We start from the raw sequence: 16,231 nt of genomic DNA, 5'->3' as shown, positions 1-16,231 counted from the left end.
ATGCTGTAATTACTTTAACTAATATTTAATGGAAAAAAAAATAAATATCAGGGACTGCCATCTAAAGAGTATAGATATATGGGAGAGTTAAGAATGTTCTTCTGTGCCTTGAATTTTACCCTTCATATTACTCAGGGTGAAAAGACATGCTGCTCCATGTAACTAACACAGATTCACAGCCACAAATTTTTTTTTTGCCATGACCTTTCAGAATTGAAAATGAGAAGTTCTGTTTTCAGAGAAATTCTCATGGTCGGTGCAGTGTTAATTGCTGTACGTCTGTGCAGCAGCTGAGCAGAGATGAAACAGTCTGAGTATTTAGTATTTAATTTGTTCTATAGGAACAAGTGTTTTTGTCATTCTTTTAATTGCTTTGGGGTAATTTGTTTTATATAGAATAGGAATAATGAAATCTTACGGTAGTAACTGTGCTCTCTTTGGTGCACAGAGCAATAGTACATTTTCATTGCTGGTAGACAATTTTTTATTACTTCTCTGTCAGAGAATATTTCAGCATAAGCTTTGGGGAACCTGCAGTGAAAAAAAAAAAAAGAAAAAGAAAAAAAAAAGTTCCATGGTAGAGAAGAGATCGTGATATCACATTTCAATAAAATAAAAGAGTTGTTGATTAACTCTCTACAGTTGTAACACGCTTCACTTTTTCCAACTTTGCTCTGATAAAGATTCAAATTAATGCAAAATTCAGCTGTTCAAAGTACAAGAAATATTATCTGACTGTAGAGGTATTAGTTAAGTTACAAGTAGTGTAATTTAATTCAATTTGCACCAGGAATAGTGCCAGCGTTTTGTTCTGCTGTGATAAACACCTTTGTGGTTCATTTCAAATGTTGTTGGTTTTGAGTATTGATTAGGTAATGTAACCCCTGAAAAACTGTGTGTCCTGATCTTATGAATACTGCAAATAAGTGTCTTGTAATGAACTGGTGTTCTGGTTTTGTTCTCATCTAACTGGAAAGCCTTCCTGACAGAGAGCTCTTTCTTAGCCCACTGCTGCAGAAGAAGAGTTGTTCAGTCATCTTTGTTTTCCAAAGGAGTAAGTTCGAAATGTTTCTCATAGGGAGTGTTTATTTTAGGAGGCTTTCTTGTAGAAAAATTTCCCTCCTTGATCCAAATACAACCCTGAAGAGAAACTCTAAATAGTCTAATACTGTTGTATTTAATTTGGGCTGAAAGAATGGGCTGTTATCCTGGATGAACAAATAAGTGTGGTTCAATGAGTGCTTCCTGAAAATTTGTAATGTCACTTCCTATCAGAGCTCTCAAAAAATGTAAATCTCTCTTCCCTTGACACGCATCATAAAACACATCAGTTAACCAGCTTGTTGCCACACTTCCTGAAATGGCATTCTGCTGACCTGCAGGTCAGCACAGGTTGCACAGTCTGATCAGCATGACAGCATTTTTGCCTTTTGGAAATGCTTTGTAATCTCCCAATATCTGCAGTGGCTTTGAGTCTTATTTGTTTTTTTGCTCCACTCTTACTTCCAGTTTCTTGCCTCTGTTACCTTAGTTTGCACAGATCCTTGTAACAGCACAAGTCTCCAGCAGTGTCTTCCATTTGCCAAACATGAGGCAGTTTGTTTTCTTACGAAGACTTATTCTGAAGTATTATTTATACACACAGAAATTTTTGCATGTGTCCTGGCACCTTGCTGGCGTTATTTCACAGAGCTCTGTCTCCAGGTCTGTCTCAAGCCATTTTGTTGATGATTTTTGTCTTGAAGGCAAACAGAGCTGCAGCTGAGGGACTCAGCATGTTTGTTGGCAGCTGACCTTGCCATTGAGACCTGACAACTGTCTTCTGGGAACCTGGTCCCAGTGGTGCTGCCTTGGTTTGGTTGATATGCGGCTTCTCTTTCTGTGTTACTTGTAGTCTTGTCTTGCACTTGGGACCTAGGAGGAGAGGGTTCTTTCTGTTATCAGTATGGTTTCTGCTGGAGCTTTCCAGACGTGGCTCATTACTAATTTGGAACAGTTATATCTCATCCAGCTGAGATATGGACATTCTAGCAGTGGGGAGCTGGGGAGCTGGACTCACTGATCTCTGGAGGTCCCTTCCAATCTCTACAATTCTGTGGTTCTGTGAATGTCCTGTAAGACAAGGGGAGACCTCAGTTCTGGCATCCAGTGATTTGGTGGCTACGTAGGGATGCTTAGCACCAGGGGGGTTCTTCATTCTGATTACTGAAAGAGTCTCTGGGCGTGAGCTAGAAGTATCTGTGTTGTTCATTATTAACTTCCTTTTTGGTAGTGGTGTAATACTGATGTTTCATGCAGCCAAATAAACTTGGGCACTGAAAAATGTTGTTTTTTCTTCCTTCTCTTGTTCTTCTCTTAACTCTACTTTGCCTACAGCTATTTTGTTTCAGGCTATTAGAGTTATCTACTTCAAGGCAAAATGGTCTATTACATATTCAGCAGTGTTCAAAGAGAAGACTGAGGTACTGTATAAAGACATGAATAACATTGTGAAGGAACAAAAGTAGGCTGCAGTAGTCTCTTAGGAAACCCTTGAGTTTGGAAATGAGGTGTATGGAATTGCACATGGATTGTCAAGTTTGTCAGATTGGAAATAGGCCACAAGTAAAACAGTTGCTCAAATGATTGTGACTGAAAATGTTTACAGTCCTTGAAGCAAACCACTTTAGTGCTGCTTTATTGCTGTTTTTGTAAATATTATGATAACAGTTATCAGTTAAAGCTCAGGAAAGGGTCATTGCTCTAATGTAAAGCAAAACCAAATTTCTGGATATTCAGATGTACTCAATTATTGCCTTGACATATTCACAGTAGGAGAGGGGTAAAGAGAGAGGAAAAGATCACCTGTGTCTAATTGGTTATTTTGGCTTTTAATGTATTAGTTTCTATTCTGATCACGGTAAGCATTCTTGTATCAAACAGTGAGAGTGTCAGATCAGGTGGAGCAGAAATTATGATGGGGAAGCTGTTTTTTCCAGTTGCCTTGAAATGGCAGCTGAGGGAATGACAGACTTTGAAATGAGGAGCATATCAACAGTGCCTGACTTGAATTGTTCTACACAAGGTGTTGGCAAAATTCTCTTGGGTATGAGCAGATAATTTGAAAACTTCTTGGAGTGTGGTAGGTTTTGCTTAATTGACTTAATTGTAGTCAGAATTACTGACTGACTGAATGAGAGTTGAGCAAGGACCTGTTCCATGGTTAGGATTAATAACTTTTGTCTTTGTTCCAAACCTTTACATGCAAGAAAACTTATTTCATGGCGTACAGAAATAACTTGTATCAGCAGTATTTCATTTTGCTGTTTTTCCTTGAGTTTCTAATCAAAATAGCAGAGCTCAGGGAAGAAACTGATTGTAAAACTTGATGTCGAGTTTCAATAGATCCTGATTGTATTCTTAAATTTATAAATAAAGGGACAAATGGATAAAAATCTATCTGATATTACCCATTTTTTTAAAATACATTTCTTTTAAAAATTGAAGGCGAAAATTTCAGGAGTATGTCCTAGTTAGGATGACAGCCTTAGCTTGTGTACCGCGACTTGCATATACAACTCTGAGGGACTGTAACTCCTTTAAATACTGTTAGATCTCTGTTTTTGAAGATGTGAGCCTTAGTTACATAAACTTTAGATAATACAAATGCAGTGAGGATTTAAAGCAGTTGTGGGAGTTTAAATTGTTGTTGATTTAACAACTATTTTCTTAGGATAGTCCCTTACATGAGTAAAAAAAAAAGTTAACAATATTGTTATTTACTGTTTCACTTGCTGTTGTACTTGTCCTGCTTTTCTACTGTATAACTATATATTGGCAAGGCTACCAAGTGTGATATTTTAAGTTTCTCTGCAGGAAGTGTGCATTCGTGTGTCATGCACAGGAGTAGACGTAGCCCTCTGTTAATATAAAGGATTGGAGATGCTTATGCACTGTCTAGGTGTTTATGACTTCTTAAAAATTCGTATGCAACTTTCAGATCTGAATACTGTTGTTCTTTGTTTACCTTTAATTTCAGAGTGTCAGTAGTATACCATGTCCTATGACTGCAGTCAGAACTTTACCTACCTTAGAAGTTAGCAGAACTTCTACAGCTGAAAGGCCTTCAAGCAAAAGCAGAGATCCTCCTCGGGATGAAGAAAAAGAAAAAAAGAGAAAAAAACACAAGAAAAGGTCTCGATCAAGATCTCGATCACCTTTCAAGTATCATTCATCATCTAAGACCAGATCTAGATCACATTCAAAAGCAAAGCACTCACTCCCCACTGCCTATAGGACTGTCAGGCATTCAAGGTGGGTTTGGAAACCAACCATGTTCTTTGGAGTTGTGTGGCTAATACTGAAAATGTTTTTGCACTTCTGTAATTATATAAGCATTTCCATACCCATTAGACAGGATGCAGTCACCAAGAAGACAGTGAGTAAGTATGAACTGTGGAAAATCTCTGAAAATATCTTTGGTGAACTCTCTCTGAAAATATTTTTTTTAAGTTGTCATTAATTTCTAATTACACGGTGCAAAATTTTTATCAGTAATTTTCACTGTGGTCTGTGAAATACGTGGTGATACTGCGTAGGAGGATGATTATAACAGGAGGAGGATTTGTGCCTGTTGCTGGAGTACAGTAACAGTATGTCCCAGCTTAAACCAGGACACAATATTAAGGCAAGAAATAAGGAAAGAGAGCCAGGTAGTTGAACAGCAAAGTTCAGGAGGAAGGCAAGCAGTTTGGTAGCATATGAAAAGATGTGATGGATGAATGACTGGAGAGATGTGGCAGGTGTCCAAGAAGGGTGAAAACAGAGTTGATGAAGGAAACTGTAGCAGAGTGTAGCCCAGTGCAGTTAGCTGTATATTTGATTATTAATGAGAGTAAATACATTATCTTAGTTATCTAGCTATAAGCTACTACATATTATGTTTTATTAATGTTGTTGATTACGTCTAAGACATTTGGGTCTTGGAACCTTTTAAGTTTGCTGTATGTGAACTTTGTCTTGTCTTAATGCCAGGCCACATAGCAGTCACTGTGGTCAGTCAGAAAGGCATATTTTGGGGGTTGAAGTCTCTGGATCATGCAACAGAATATCTAAACAGTATTTCAGGAACTTGTAGTGCAAATGAATTGTGCCTATAAATACTACCTTAGCTGTGTATGTGTCTGATGCAGAATTATTTATTATCTTTGTGGACAGTCTGTGGCTTAAATGCTTCTTCTTCAGAAACAGATGGCCCAGTTATTTCCCAATTCTTTCCTAGCCCTTGATGGTGATGTGACAGATCTTCTCGTCATATATTTTCCCTGTACTTTTGTTGATGTTATTTATTTAACAAAGTGTCTAACTATGCTAATATGAGTGTTAATGCTTTACAACGTGTTATTTTATACTAGGGTTTTTTTAGGTTAAATAGGATACTTCACTGAAGACATCTTTGTTATTCGGAGATGAAAGAAATTAAATGAACATAACTTGGGCTTAATTAGTCTGACACACTCCTTATTTGACTAACTGGACGTTGCAGTACTCTGTATGTTATAAGCTGCATTCCAAAATAATCTGGTGCCATTCCTTCTTTTGTACATAACGAATGCATAAATGGAATGGTGCTGAATTAAGCTTTTCTTGTTTATGAAGTGAGTATGATTCTTTTCAAATTTAAGGATATTTTGAGGAGAAGTCTCATAAGGTGAAACACTTTTTTTGACTCCCTGTCAAGCCATATCTTCCCTCGGAACTCCAACATCTCTTAATCCAAGTTATGTTTCATATTTTTTATCCATGATTTTATTCATCAGTGGTAAAAACAAGGATAGAATTAGTAACATGACAGTGATGATTTAAAAAAAAAAATTATTTTCTAGTACTTGGAAAAAGAATCATCTCGGAAGATCCTTATCAGTACTTGTGTATGCTGCTCAGTGAAGCTAATCTTTGTGTGCAATGCTGAATATGCCTTCTGGCACAAATTAATTAATAGATACATAATAGTCCTAACATAATGAATCAACACAACACCTAATTAAATCTGAATGGATTTTTCCTAGATGTCTGTTGAATGATACACCTGAGAAGTCCAATGGCTTTGTTGCTTGGCTGAATTTTCTGAACTGCATCCGTTCTTGCTCTGAGAACGTTCTGCACATCATAAAATTTTAGTCAAGTTAGAGCTGAACAGAAAGGGACTGTCATTTGTCCTATTCAATGATCTGAGTGTTCCAGTTCAAACAAAGACCTCAAACGATCTCCCATTCAGAAACCCATAGTTTCTGGGAACTTACATGCTGAGTGGTCAGCTGTTCACTTTGAGATTTCTGCAGGCCACATGAGAAACTCTTAGCCAAGTGACCTGTTAGAAATCAAAATTTACCTTACTAACTACAGCATGTCACAAGAATGCAACTAAACTTCTGCTTGAAGTCCTCTAATTAACACAGCATACCTTATTCTTGAATCTTAGTATGGTGACTGCATTGGTTTACTTTAATGGAAATGTAATATTTTGTCCCATACATTAAAAATTTGGTATTGGAAGAAGTCAGTCAAGACACAAGACAAACATGTCTTGCGTAGTGTTGATAGAGTGAATCCTCAGCTAGAAGACAAGTTCCAGAACTGCAAATAAGACATATAGAGATTTGTTTAAGATGGAAAATATTTTTGTTGTTGATTTGTTTTGCCTTAGATAGGATGAGAGGAAGAGAGTTAGAATGATGACTGGAAAAACTGGAGAAAGATTGAGTCATTGTGTACACCAAAAAGAGAGGTGTAGAATATTCTTCAGTCTCTAGGGTTTGGACAGTAAGTAATGGATGTAAATTGATAGAAGAGAGACTAGAAAGCTTTTTATAGTTCTCAGTGGTTAATACAGCTTGTAAAAGCTTCATCATGGGAAATTTCTGCATTAAGAATGATGGTTTGGAGACTTTTAGAGAGTCTGATTTCTTGAGGCTTTTTCTAGCCCTGTATTTCTAATTAGGTCCTTAAAAAATTATCCACACATTCTGACATTGTAGAAGAAATGATCATGGTAGTTAACCAAGCTTTGCTGAAAGTGCTTGCTAAACCTTAACATACAGTATATTTCCAAAATTAAAGCTCTTGCTCCAGAAACTAGAAAGGAGTTAAAATAATCAAGTAATCAAGAGTGGGAGGCTGATGCATAACCCACTGAGACAATAAATTGTTTTGTTTCTCAGATGTTTAGATAAAAACAATACCTTGTCTTAGTAATCTCCCCAGAAGAGGCAAACGTTGGTGACCCTAGCTAGAATATGTGATTTTTCTTCCTTTTTATATTCAGATATTTAGTATAAAAATTATTTGTTGCCTTGTGCATGGTAATTGCCTAGTTACAGCCTGAACCAATGGTTGAGCACCAGGTGAGAAAGTGTGGCTAATCCAGGTGCAAACAGTGCAGAAGTGATGGAAGGAGTGGACTCCTCGCTCATTTAAAGGTTAGCGGGTGAGGGAGGGAGCAGCATCTCTCTAGAGACTGCACTCCTATTGAACCATTGCCAATTTGCAGAAGGGGTGAGCTAACATTTGTCATCTTCTGTTGCTCAGTAGCGCTTATATCCCAGTGGATAAGATATACTTTAATAAGATAAACTAAGACTAAGATTAACTAAGATAATATGGAATAAGAAACTAAGTTAAACATAACTTCAAAGTAGCTTTCATTGCCAACTTTGTTCAAGTGATGTTCAACATTCTTTTCAAACTTTGGTTTTCAATTGTATATCTTTTTTATTTTTCATCACCATTAGTTTTGTATTTGGAAATTACGAGGGTAAACATTGCAGTCCACTGCCCTATACAATTCTACATGACTTGCTTACCATTTGGTTTTGCATTGTTAGAGGCCTAAAGACTGTACTTCATTTTAAAATCATCTTTGATGGTAAGATAAAATTTTTGTACAATTTTAGTTTTATAAATGTTCTCTAATGCATCTTCAGTAGTATTAAAGTTGTCAGAACACATTCAAATAGCATCGTTCATTGGAAAGCATGTCTTCAATATACAATACATCTATATTGGTAGTGTGACCAAACCTGGTTTACAGAAGCAAGAAAAAATGGTAGCTGCGTAGGGAACCCAGATATATTGCTTTTATTGTCATGTGATACACTACATCAATTTGACTATAGAAAAGCACATTGTTTTGCAGACCAAGATTTGATATCAGAGTTAGTCCTATAAAGCTCCTTGGATATTATGGCTTTAATCCTAGACCAACGTGACACATTAAATGAAAGTCACTTAAAGAGTAAACCACATACAAAAGCACTATGAGGTATTCTAGTGTGGCTTACTTTGGAGATGTTAGTTCCAAAGAGACAATTAGTTACTACAAATGAGCAAGTAATGTCAAAGATGGGGCACATCTGTTAAATATTTATTGGCAAACAGCAGTCTTTGTTAAACTCTTTGTGGTATCTTTTTTGTAGTCAACTTCAAGACACCATAAAAAGTTAATGTGAATTGTGTCTGGTAGTGTGAATTGTCAGTTGCTGAAGTTTTAAGTATGCTGCTTTATTTGAAAAGCTTGATTTCACAGCTGGACAGTAAGCATAAGGAATGACTGTTTATCTGCATCTGTTTTCTATCAGTAGATCTCTCTATAGCATGTGTCTAAGCTGATAATGTATTTGTGTGAGTGTGGTTTATGTGAGAGGAGGAGGTGCAGAAATGCTCTTTGCATATTGAATGATGTAGTAATTCGGTTAGTTGAAGTTTGAAAGTTTATTTTGAACTAGAATAGGGATGGAAGTCTAAACCTCTGTTGAATATTGATCCTATTTCTTTATTCTGTATTTATACAGTATGTGTGAGACTGACTCCTTGCCTCAGCTGCAGAAAAATTGAGTCTTGAAAGTAACTGCTCTTTGTTCTAAACCAGTTCTTTTACTGTTGAGGCAGTATCAACTCACTTAGTTTTAATTCTTACATTATAATGAGACATGCCAAGCTTTGCAATCCTTTGAACTTCTGGGATGCTTCTTAAGGTCTGTTGGCTGTAAAGGAATGGCGTGTCTTGAAATAAAAGTGTGATGAAAGTAATAATTCTTATATCACAGTAACACTGTTAAGTTGTTTGTAATTGTTTGAAACTAATGGCCAAAGTTCTTAACATTTAGCAATTGGGAGAATGTTGTAAAGCCAAAACCATCATATGCAGTTCATAAAAATGAAGCTAATGCGTTTTTCTTTCTGATTGTTTGGACTTTTTTTAGGCTGGTCCATATAGGCATGTTTCACTAAGGTTCAGCTTTTGGTTAAGGGACTGAGCCTTTTCAGGATTCTAGTTAATACCAAAACTAGCACATTTTATTCTGAATGTGAAGTGTGTGCCTCCGTATCACAGACTCACAGCATCCACAGGGACACTGAGCATGGAACCGAGTCTGAGCAGCTCATCAATGGCAGCAGCAACAGAGCGGGAAAGTTATCAGGCAGCTTCGACAACGAAAAGATTTGACTGCTGGCGCTCTTTTGAGGGAAATCCTGGTAAAATGTCAAGGTGTCTGACTGACCCAAACTTTATAATCTGTTGTTTTTTTCCTTTTTTAATCCTTCTGAAAGGCCTGGTAAAGATCAGATTTCTAAGGGACTAAGCAGTTAATTTTCAACACTAAACTGCCATTGTGATTATTTATTCAATTGATCGGTTCTGTTGTAGGTATTAGAGTAATGGCTCAGGAACATGTATATATATGCTAAATATAGAGTCTTAAGTCTTCAGAAGATCAGTGATTTCACAAATTGCTTCTCTTTTGGTCACTGCAAGAGAGTGAAAGAAAATGAATGCTTGGTATACATGGAATGATGTACCTATAGTAAACAGACAAGAAAAGCTTGAAAGCAAACAAATTATTAGAACTGTATAGGTTAGTGGGAACAAAATTAACTGCAGCCACAAAGAATTTGGGGTGGATCTCGGGTCTGGTGTTTTTTCTTTCTATTTTTCAAGCTGGATCCTTATCTGGTCCCCTTCTTAACCTTATCTTCCTCTCCCTTCCATCCTTCAGGACTTTTCTCATTCAATTTATTTGGTTATTAAAGAACACTCACTTTTTTTTTCCATATCCGCTTAATTGCAGATCTTAGAAAAAAAAGAGTTATGCTATTAAGTTGATCTCTGATCTTAACTGGGCATGCTTTCTTTATTTTCATCTTGGTCTTTTTCTAGGAAAGATACTTTAAATTAAAGTGCTAGTGCCACACAGTAGCAGTCCTGGGTAGTTGGTCACTTGCACAGGTGAAAATATTGGCTATGTTAGGTTTATTCTGCAGCAGTGGGGATAAAATTTCCTGGACTTGTCAGTATTGAAGATGCACTGAAAACAAAAACTTGTGTTTATCTCTATGATGCAGCAGTTCTGAAAACATACCATTAGTCTGAGAAGACAAGGTCAGGCTTGACAGTTCCAGGCTTCAAGCCAAATTGGACTTCTGTGTTCCCGGCATTAGTAAACTCTGTTGCTACAATAGGTGACTGCACTGAAGAGAAACATTCCCACCTACTAGTACAAACATTGATGTTAGCATGCAAAACTGGGAGAAAAAAAATTGTTCTTTTTCCCCACTGTTGAGACTGAAAAACAGTGGATAACTACATCCTAAATATGTGGGGTGGATAAGAAATTCTTACACAGCTGACAAGTCTTGGAGAATAAATACCCCACGTTGGTATAAAATAAAAACATGAACGGTGGTACATTTGCTTTTGGTGGCAGCACAATTCCACTGAAATAAAAGTAACAGTACAGATAACATAAGTAACAAAAAGTAAACTTTTGGATGTTTTTTCCTGCTTAGGTCACGATCAAGGTCACCTCGGAGGAGAGCTCACACACCAGAACGGCGGAGAGAGGAGAGGAGCGTTCCAACAGCTTACCGCATTAGTAATAGTCCTGGAAATAGTCGGAAACGCGCACGATCCAAGTAAGTGCACCCCATCCTTGTGGAGGGTACGTTCTGGTGTCACAAGATACTTCAAATGTTGCTTGAACTATTGTAGAGTCCCTAGGTAAAACTTGTTTGGAGTTGCAAGTCTTCATTGGCTCCACACAGAGGTTATATGCTGTGTTATTCCTGCCGGTATTTGAAAGTTGCTTGGTCGCTTGTTGTATCTGCACAAATAAGGGGAGAATCCAGTTTAGAGGACAGTGTGATTACATTCAGCAGTTATTTTACTGTCTGAGGAGAATGTGAAATATGAAACAAGTAATGTCTGTTTTGAGAGCACCTTGCTTGCAGTTTCTCTGAACCTGCTATCATCAAAATCACACAACCGCCATTATTTCCGATCATCAGTTGCAAATTGAAAATATCTGGAAAGTGTGCACACAAAAGGCTTGAAATGTTTTGTCTCTAAATTCAACATGCAAGCAAGTGAATTTTTTTTTTTCATTCTTTCATATGTACTGCTGATGGGTACACAGAACACAGTACCTTAAGGTTACTACTGAGCATACATTTTTTCTTATCTATTAAGATTCAGTCTTTAAGCCATTTTCCTGTCTCTTGTGGAATAAGAAGCAGTGATCACTTTCACGTGTGTGATTTTTAAAATATTGGTATTGTTTCATAACATAATTTACCACCCTTTGACAGCCTTCAGTTTATTGATTTGTAGTATGTATGAATGAGAACTTCATCAGTATAATTCTACTGATTCTGTTTTTCATATTCATCAATTTAAGATATTTGAAAAGCAAGCAAACAAATAATGGAGTTGAAGATTTTTCATTGTTATCCTTTAAACTATTAAATACTGTCCATAATTCCTCTTTACATGAGATGTGGTATTCCATGTGGGCTCTTCAGGTACTGGCAACTGACTACCACAGTTTGTTAAAAAGCACTTCTGATACAGTCTGACAAGTGCAGTATTGGAGTTAGAAGTATGATATTGAGGTATAACTGTAATGCTTGCTCAGTGCATGTAGTCTATGGAAGAACACTATATAGTCTTTAATAAGTGCAGAAAGAGCCTTTCACTGAGCTAGTTTAATGCTGCTATAGATACCCTTCAGTGGTTATTTTCTCCTCACAGAAGTCCCCACGAAAAGAAGAAGAAGAGGCGGTCTAGATCACGTACTAAGTCCAGAGCTAGGTCTCCTTCACCAACTGTGTCACCAGGCAAACCATCCACACACAAAAATTCTGTGCATTCAAATAGCGTCTCTCCTGTGGAGAGCAGGGAATCCAGCCAGGAACGCTCCAGGTAAAATGGTTTCTTTCGGTATTACTGTTACACTGGCTACTCTTGACTATGGATGTGTCTTTTGACATAACTTGGATGGTAGGAAGCTCTGTTTGCAAATAAGTATGTATGCTTATTAAAAGTAGAAGACAGCGAGTGAACAACACCGTGTACATCAGTCTAATGATGACACTGTTGTCTGCCTGAGTTTTCATGTAATCCAGGATCAGATTTCAAAACCTGGAAAACACGCAAGACTTTCTAAGCTATACTTACTATTTTAGATAGAGAGTCCCTATACAAATTTAATCTGTCAAAGGAGTTTTCATATTACATTTGAGACGAAATAGGATCATTTAAGTGTGGTAAACAGAAGGTTCTGCTTCTTGTTCAAGAACACATCTTGACTTACTTCTACAATAACAGCTGTGCGAAATATTCCACAATGTAATTCTAAGTTAATAATTCCCACTAAATGGGATAACTCTTTGAAGCAAAATTTTAATAGAATGGTTTGAATTTCAATGTCTCTGAAAAATTCAGGTTATTTCCACAGAGCACTCTGCAGTCCTGTTGATAATCCCTAGCCTGTTGTTCAGATTTCTTTTAATCAGTTGTGCAGGAGTTAGTCTCCTGACTGTGACTTACCCTGCCTTCCATTTGGATGACAGAGCGTTTGAGTAATGCATGAGGTGCTCGTACAGTAATGCTCCAAGTTGTGATGGTGAGAGAAATGCATTTTGAAAACTCACGCTATAGAATTCTAATTCTGATTGTTCTTTCCAGGGGAGTTTCTCAGGAAAAAGATGGCCAAATCTCTTCAGCGATCGTGTCTTCAGTGCAGAGTAAAATCACTCAGGTACAAACAACTTTAAAACTTGTTGCTTAATTATGTGTGTCCATCATAAGAAATTCTTAGTACTTTGACCCTTCTAGCTTTGCATACAATAGAGAGATGTTCATTGTCGATCTGTTTCCTTATAAGAAAAGCAATTTTGTCAGTTATGTAGCTGCTCTCTTTTTAAGTTTAATTAACCCCTTGAAGATCAGGCTATGTTCATCATGATGCAATATATCCACTGTTAAGGTATGAAAGTCCACATTATGTGAGAGCATCAATACACCAACTGCCAACAGCAGATATTACTGAGAGTCTGTCTTACCATGTAGTGATCTTAACAGGTTTTGTGAAAGGATGGAGGAGCATCTTGGCAAACTCTTAAGTTTGCAGTGTTGTCAATAGAGGAAAGATATGTCCTCTCGCAAACTAAAGTAAATGTATGCTTTGCATGAGCAATATCTACAGCTCATTTGTCTTACCCTTGTTGCTGATGATGCCTGTTAACTTTTTGTTGCTATATTTAAGTCTGCTGTGGCTCATAGCATAACTACCTACAAACAACCATATCAGGTCTGTGTGTCTCTATGGCATGCCATAATCCAAATGCATTCACTCATCACAGTTTTAAGATATCCATTCTCATAATAATTCTCATTAGAAAAAAATAATTCTCAGTAATTCCATTTCTTTTTTAAAAGCTACTGCCTACTATAACTTTTAAGATTTTTAATTTCACTCATCCTCTTAGAGACTTCATGCATTTTGAACTTCTTTCAATTCTATATGCCAAGTGTAGAGGAGGAAAGTTCTTTATTATGCTTTAGGAAATTTACAATACAGAATCCAGATTGTTTTTTATATTCTTTTTCTTCTTTTCAATGAGTAGATTATCCTTTCAATAAATTAACATCATTCCAGGATTTAATTCCTCTAGAGAAATAGAAGTAATTGGAAATTATTACTAGTAGACTAATGTCTTACATAACATATGTCATTCATTTTGAAAAGAAACCAAAAACAAGAGTATGCAGTCAAATAGGAAGTACAGGCACTGGCAAAAGAAAATGGATACTGACACCATAGCACTTACATAAGCTACCAATGAAATGCATCGAAATTCCTGGTAAGAGTAATGAGACATTAACTATGTCCTGGTCTTAAGAGTACAGTAAATGCCTTTTTATAAGCGTACTTCTTTTAGTCAGGATTAAAGTTCATGAGTTTCTTGGATTAAATACTGCTTATGCCACAGGATTTGCTAGTTAGTATTAGTCTGATTGCTCATGCTGGAACAGGCTGCCCAGGGAGGCGTGGAGTCACTGTCCCTGGAGGTGTTCAAGGAGTGTGTAGATGTTTTACTGAAGGACAGAGTTTATTGGGAAATACTGGTGGTAGGTGGACGTCGGGACTGGAGTTTTTTTCCAACCTTGGTGATTCTATGACTCTGTGAAAGGGCAATGGTAAAAGGAGCACTATCACTATCACTGGACGTTGACTTGCGATACAACTTAAAATGTGTATGTTGAATAGCTTTGAAATCATATTAAAACACAGTTTTTTGCTTAATGTTTTCAAAAAGTCAGGAAGAATTAGACTTCTGTGTATCTCCAAGACATTTCATAACATAACTTGGTTTGGCATGTTTTTATCTTTAAAGGCCCAAAGAAATTTTAATTTGCCTCATGATTAGATTATTTGGCTGCCAATCTGCTAGTCTACCCTGATTTCAGTATCTTTTCTCATTCACATCCTTCCATCTGCAAACTGATGATGAATTCTACTGTCAAGTGTAGAGCTTCAGATGAAAAATATTTTAAAAGTACTATGGATCTTTTATATTATACGTGTGAAGAAATGTGTTAAGTAATCTGTAATTCATTACTGACACACACTTTTCATTTTCTGATAATTGGGCTGCAAAAAATGATCAGATGTGTTTACGTGAAAGTTTATTTCCTTTTGTAATGCTGTTTCCACTGGATACTCAGACAGGATTGAGAATTGCTGTTGGGTTCACAGTAGTCTTAATGCTTCTTTCATTGTCACATGTGAAAACAGCACTGCTATGTAAATTTTTGGCTCAGCTTCACACAAAAAGCTTTCTGTTAAAGAATTCCACTTTTATCTTAATGAGCTCTTGTGCTCTTTATTTACCTTGATTGGTTGGTAGCTTTATGCATTTATTACAGTTTTGAGGAAGATATAATCATAGTTTCCTTCTGTTTCAGTTGAGATGATTTCTGTGTTTTGTTGTTTAGAAACTGCTCTAATTACTTAAGCAGAGCTCTTTGTAGCATTGTGGTGAAAACAGATTTGTGGAAACAGTTGCTGTGATAGGAACATTCTCCAAATTATTTCACTTCTTTAGTCTGGAGACTGTTAATATCTGATGATCATGAATTTCAGTATGTGATTGGAACCCTTTCCTGCAGGTTTTTTCTTTCAGTCACATGCTTAGTTTTGTTCAAAGCCCAAGCAAGTCTGATAGTTTTTTCTCTTGTTTTCTACAGGATCTAATGGCCAAAGTGAGAGCGATGCTTGCAGCTTCCAAAAACATACAAACTAGTGCCTCCTGAGACCTGTTGAACTGACCGTCAAGAAATCACATAAAAGAACAACATTAAAACTGCCTCATCTCAAATGTACAGCTGAGCTTAGCTCACTTGGTTCACAACTCTCTAATATTACCAGAACTTGAGGAGTTAAAACCTATCTTTCTGTACAGAACTGTCTCCTTGAAATTTCATTAATTTTTTTCAGGCAGAATATCTTTGGGAAGTTTTTGGTTTTTGTAAATTGATTTTTTGACTAATTCTTCAGTAACATTTTATGATCAGCAGTCTGTATGTGTATATTTGTAAATACTACGTTTCTGTGATAAAAGTATTACACAATAATAAAGAACGAAACATCTTTCATTAGCTCCAGAGTTTTTGTAGAGTCCTTAACTGTTTGAGATTGACTTCTGTTACAGATTTCATTAGTTCTTTCTGCTTTTTGAAATAACAACTGTCTAGCTTCCTTAGGATGAAAAATAATTTTCATCTGCCTTCAGGCACAGGATAATCTAAGAATGCTTGTTTGCTTGGATGTTAGTAGTGGACGATTTCTGAACTGGGGACATAATCTACTATCTGTTATTTAGAGTGGTCTGTGATCCTCCTCTTGTGGTGCCA

At 36.6% G+C, this 16,231-nt stretch overlaps 1 protein-coding gene across 5 annotated transcripts in view; it reads left to right on the top strand.

The window, feature by feature from the left end:
• SFSWAP (splicing factor SWAP) overlaps window positions 1–15,982 on the top strand; it is a 40,021-nt gene extending 24,039 nt beyond the window's left edge. For 3 of the 5 annotated variants that reach the window (XM_065739115.1, XM_065739119.1, XM_065739120.1), the window contains exons 14-19: window positions 4,019–4,293; window positions 9,371–9,526; window positions 10,825–10,950; window positions 12,065–12,235; window positions 13,001–13,073; window positions 15,566–15,982. In XM_065739115.1, the coding sequence (XP_065595187.1) occupies window positions 4,019–4,293; window positions 9,371–9,526; window positions 10,825–10,950; window positions 12,065–12,235; window positions 13,001–13,073; window positions 15,566–15,631 (867 nt within the window). In that variant the 3' untranslated portion in view covers window positions 15,632–15,982. The remainder of the gene's footprint in view (window positions 1–4,018; window positions 4,294–9,370; window positions 9,527–10,824; window positions 10,951–12,064; window positions 12,236–13,000; window positions 13,074–15,565) is intronic. The other 2 variants (XM_065739116.1, XM_065739117.1) reach the window with 2 other exon arrangements.
• The last annotated feature ends 249 nt before the right edge of the window (window positions 15,983–16,231 follow it).

This window comes from Cyrtonyx montezumae, unplaced genomic scaffold (genome assembly GCF_038088225.1).
Source record: "Cyrtonyx montezumae isolate F1298 unplaced genomic scaffold, pur_monq_1.0 scaffold_23, whole genome shotgun sequence".
In the NCBI taxonomy this organism is placed as follows: Eukaryota; Metazoa; Chordata; class Aves; order Galliformes; family Odontophoridae; genus Cyrtonyx; species Cyrtonyx montezumae.
Note: the sequence above shows the minus strand (reverse complement) of the source record. Positions and strands in the feature narration are given on the sequence as shown.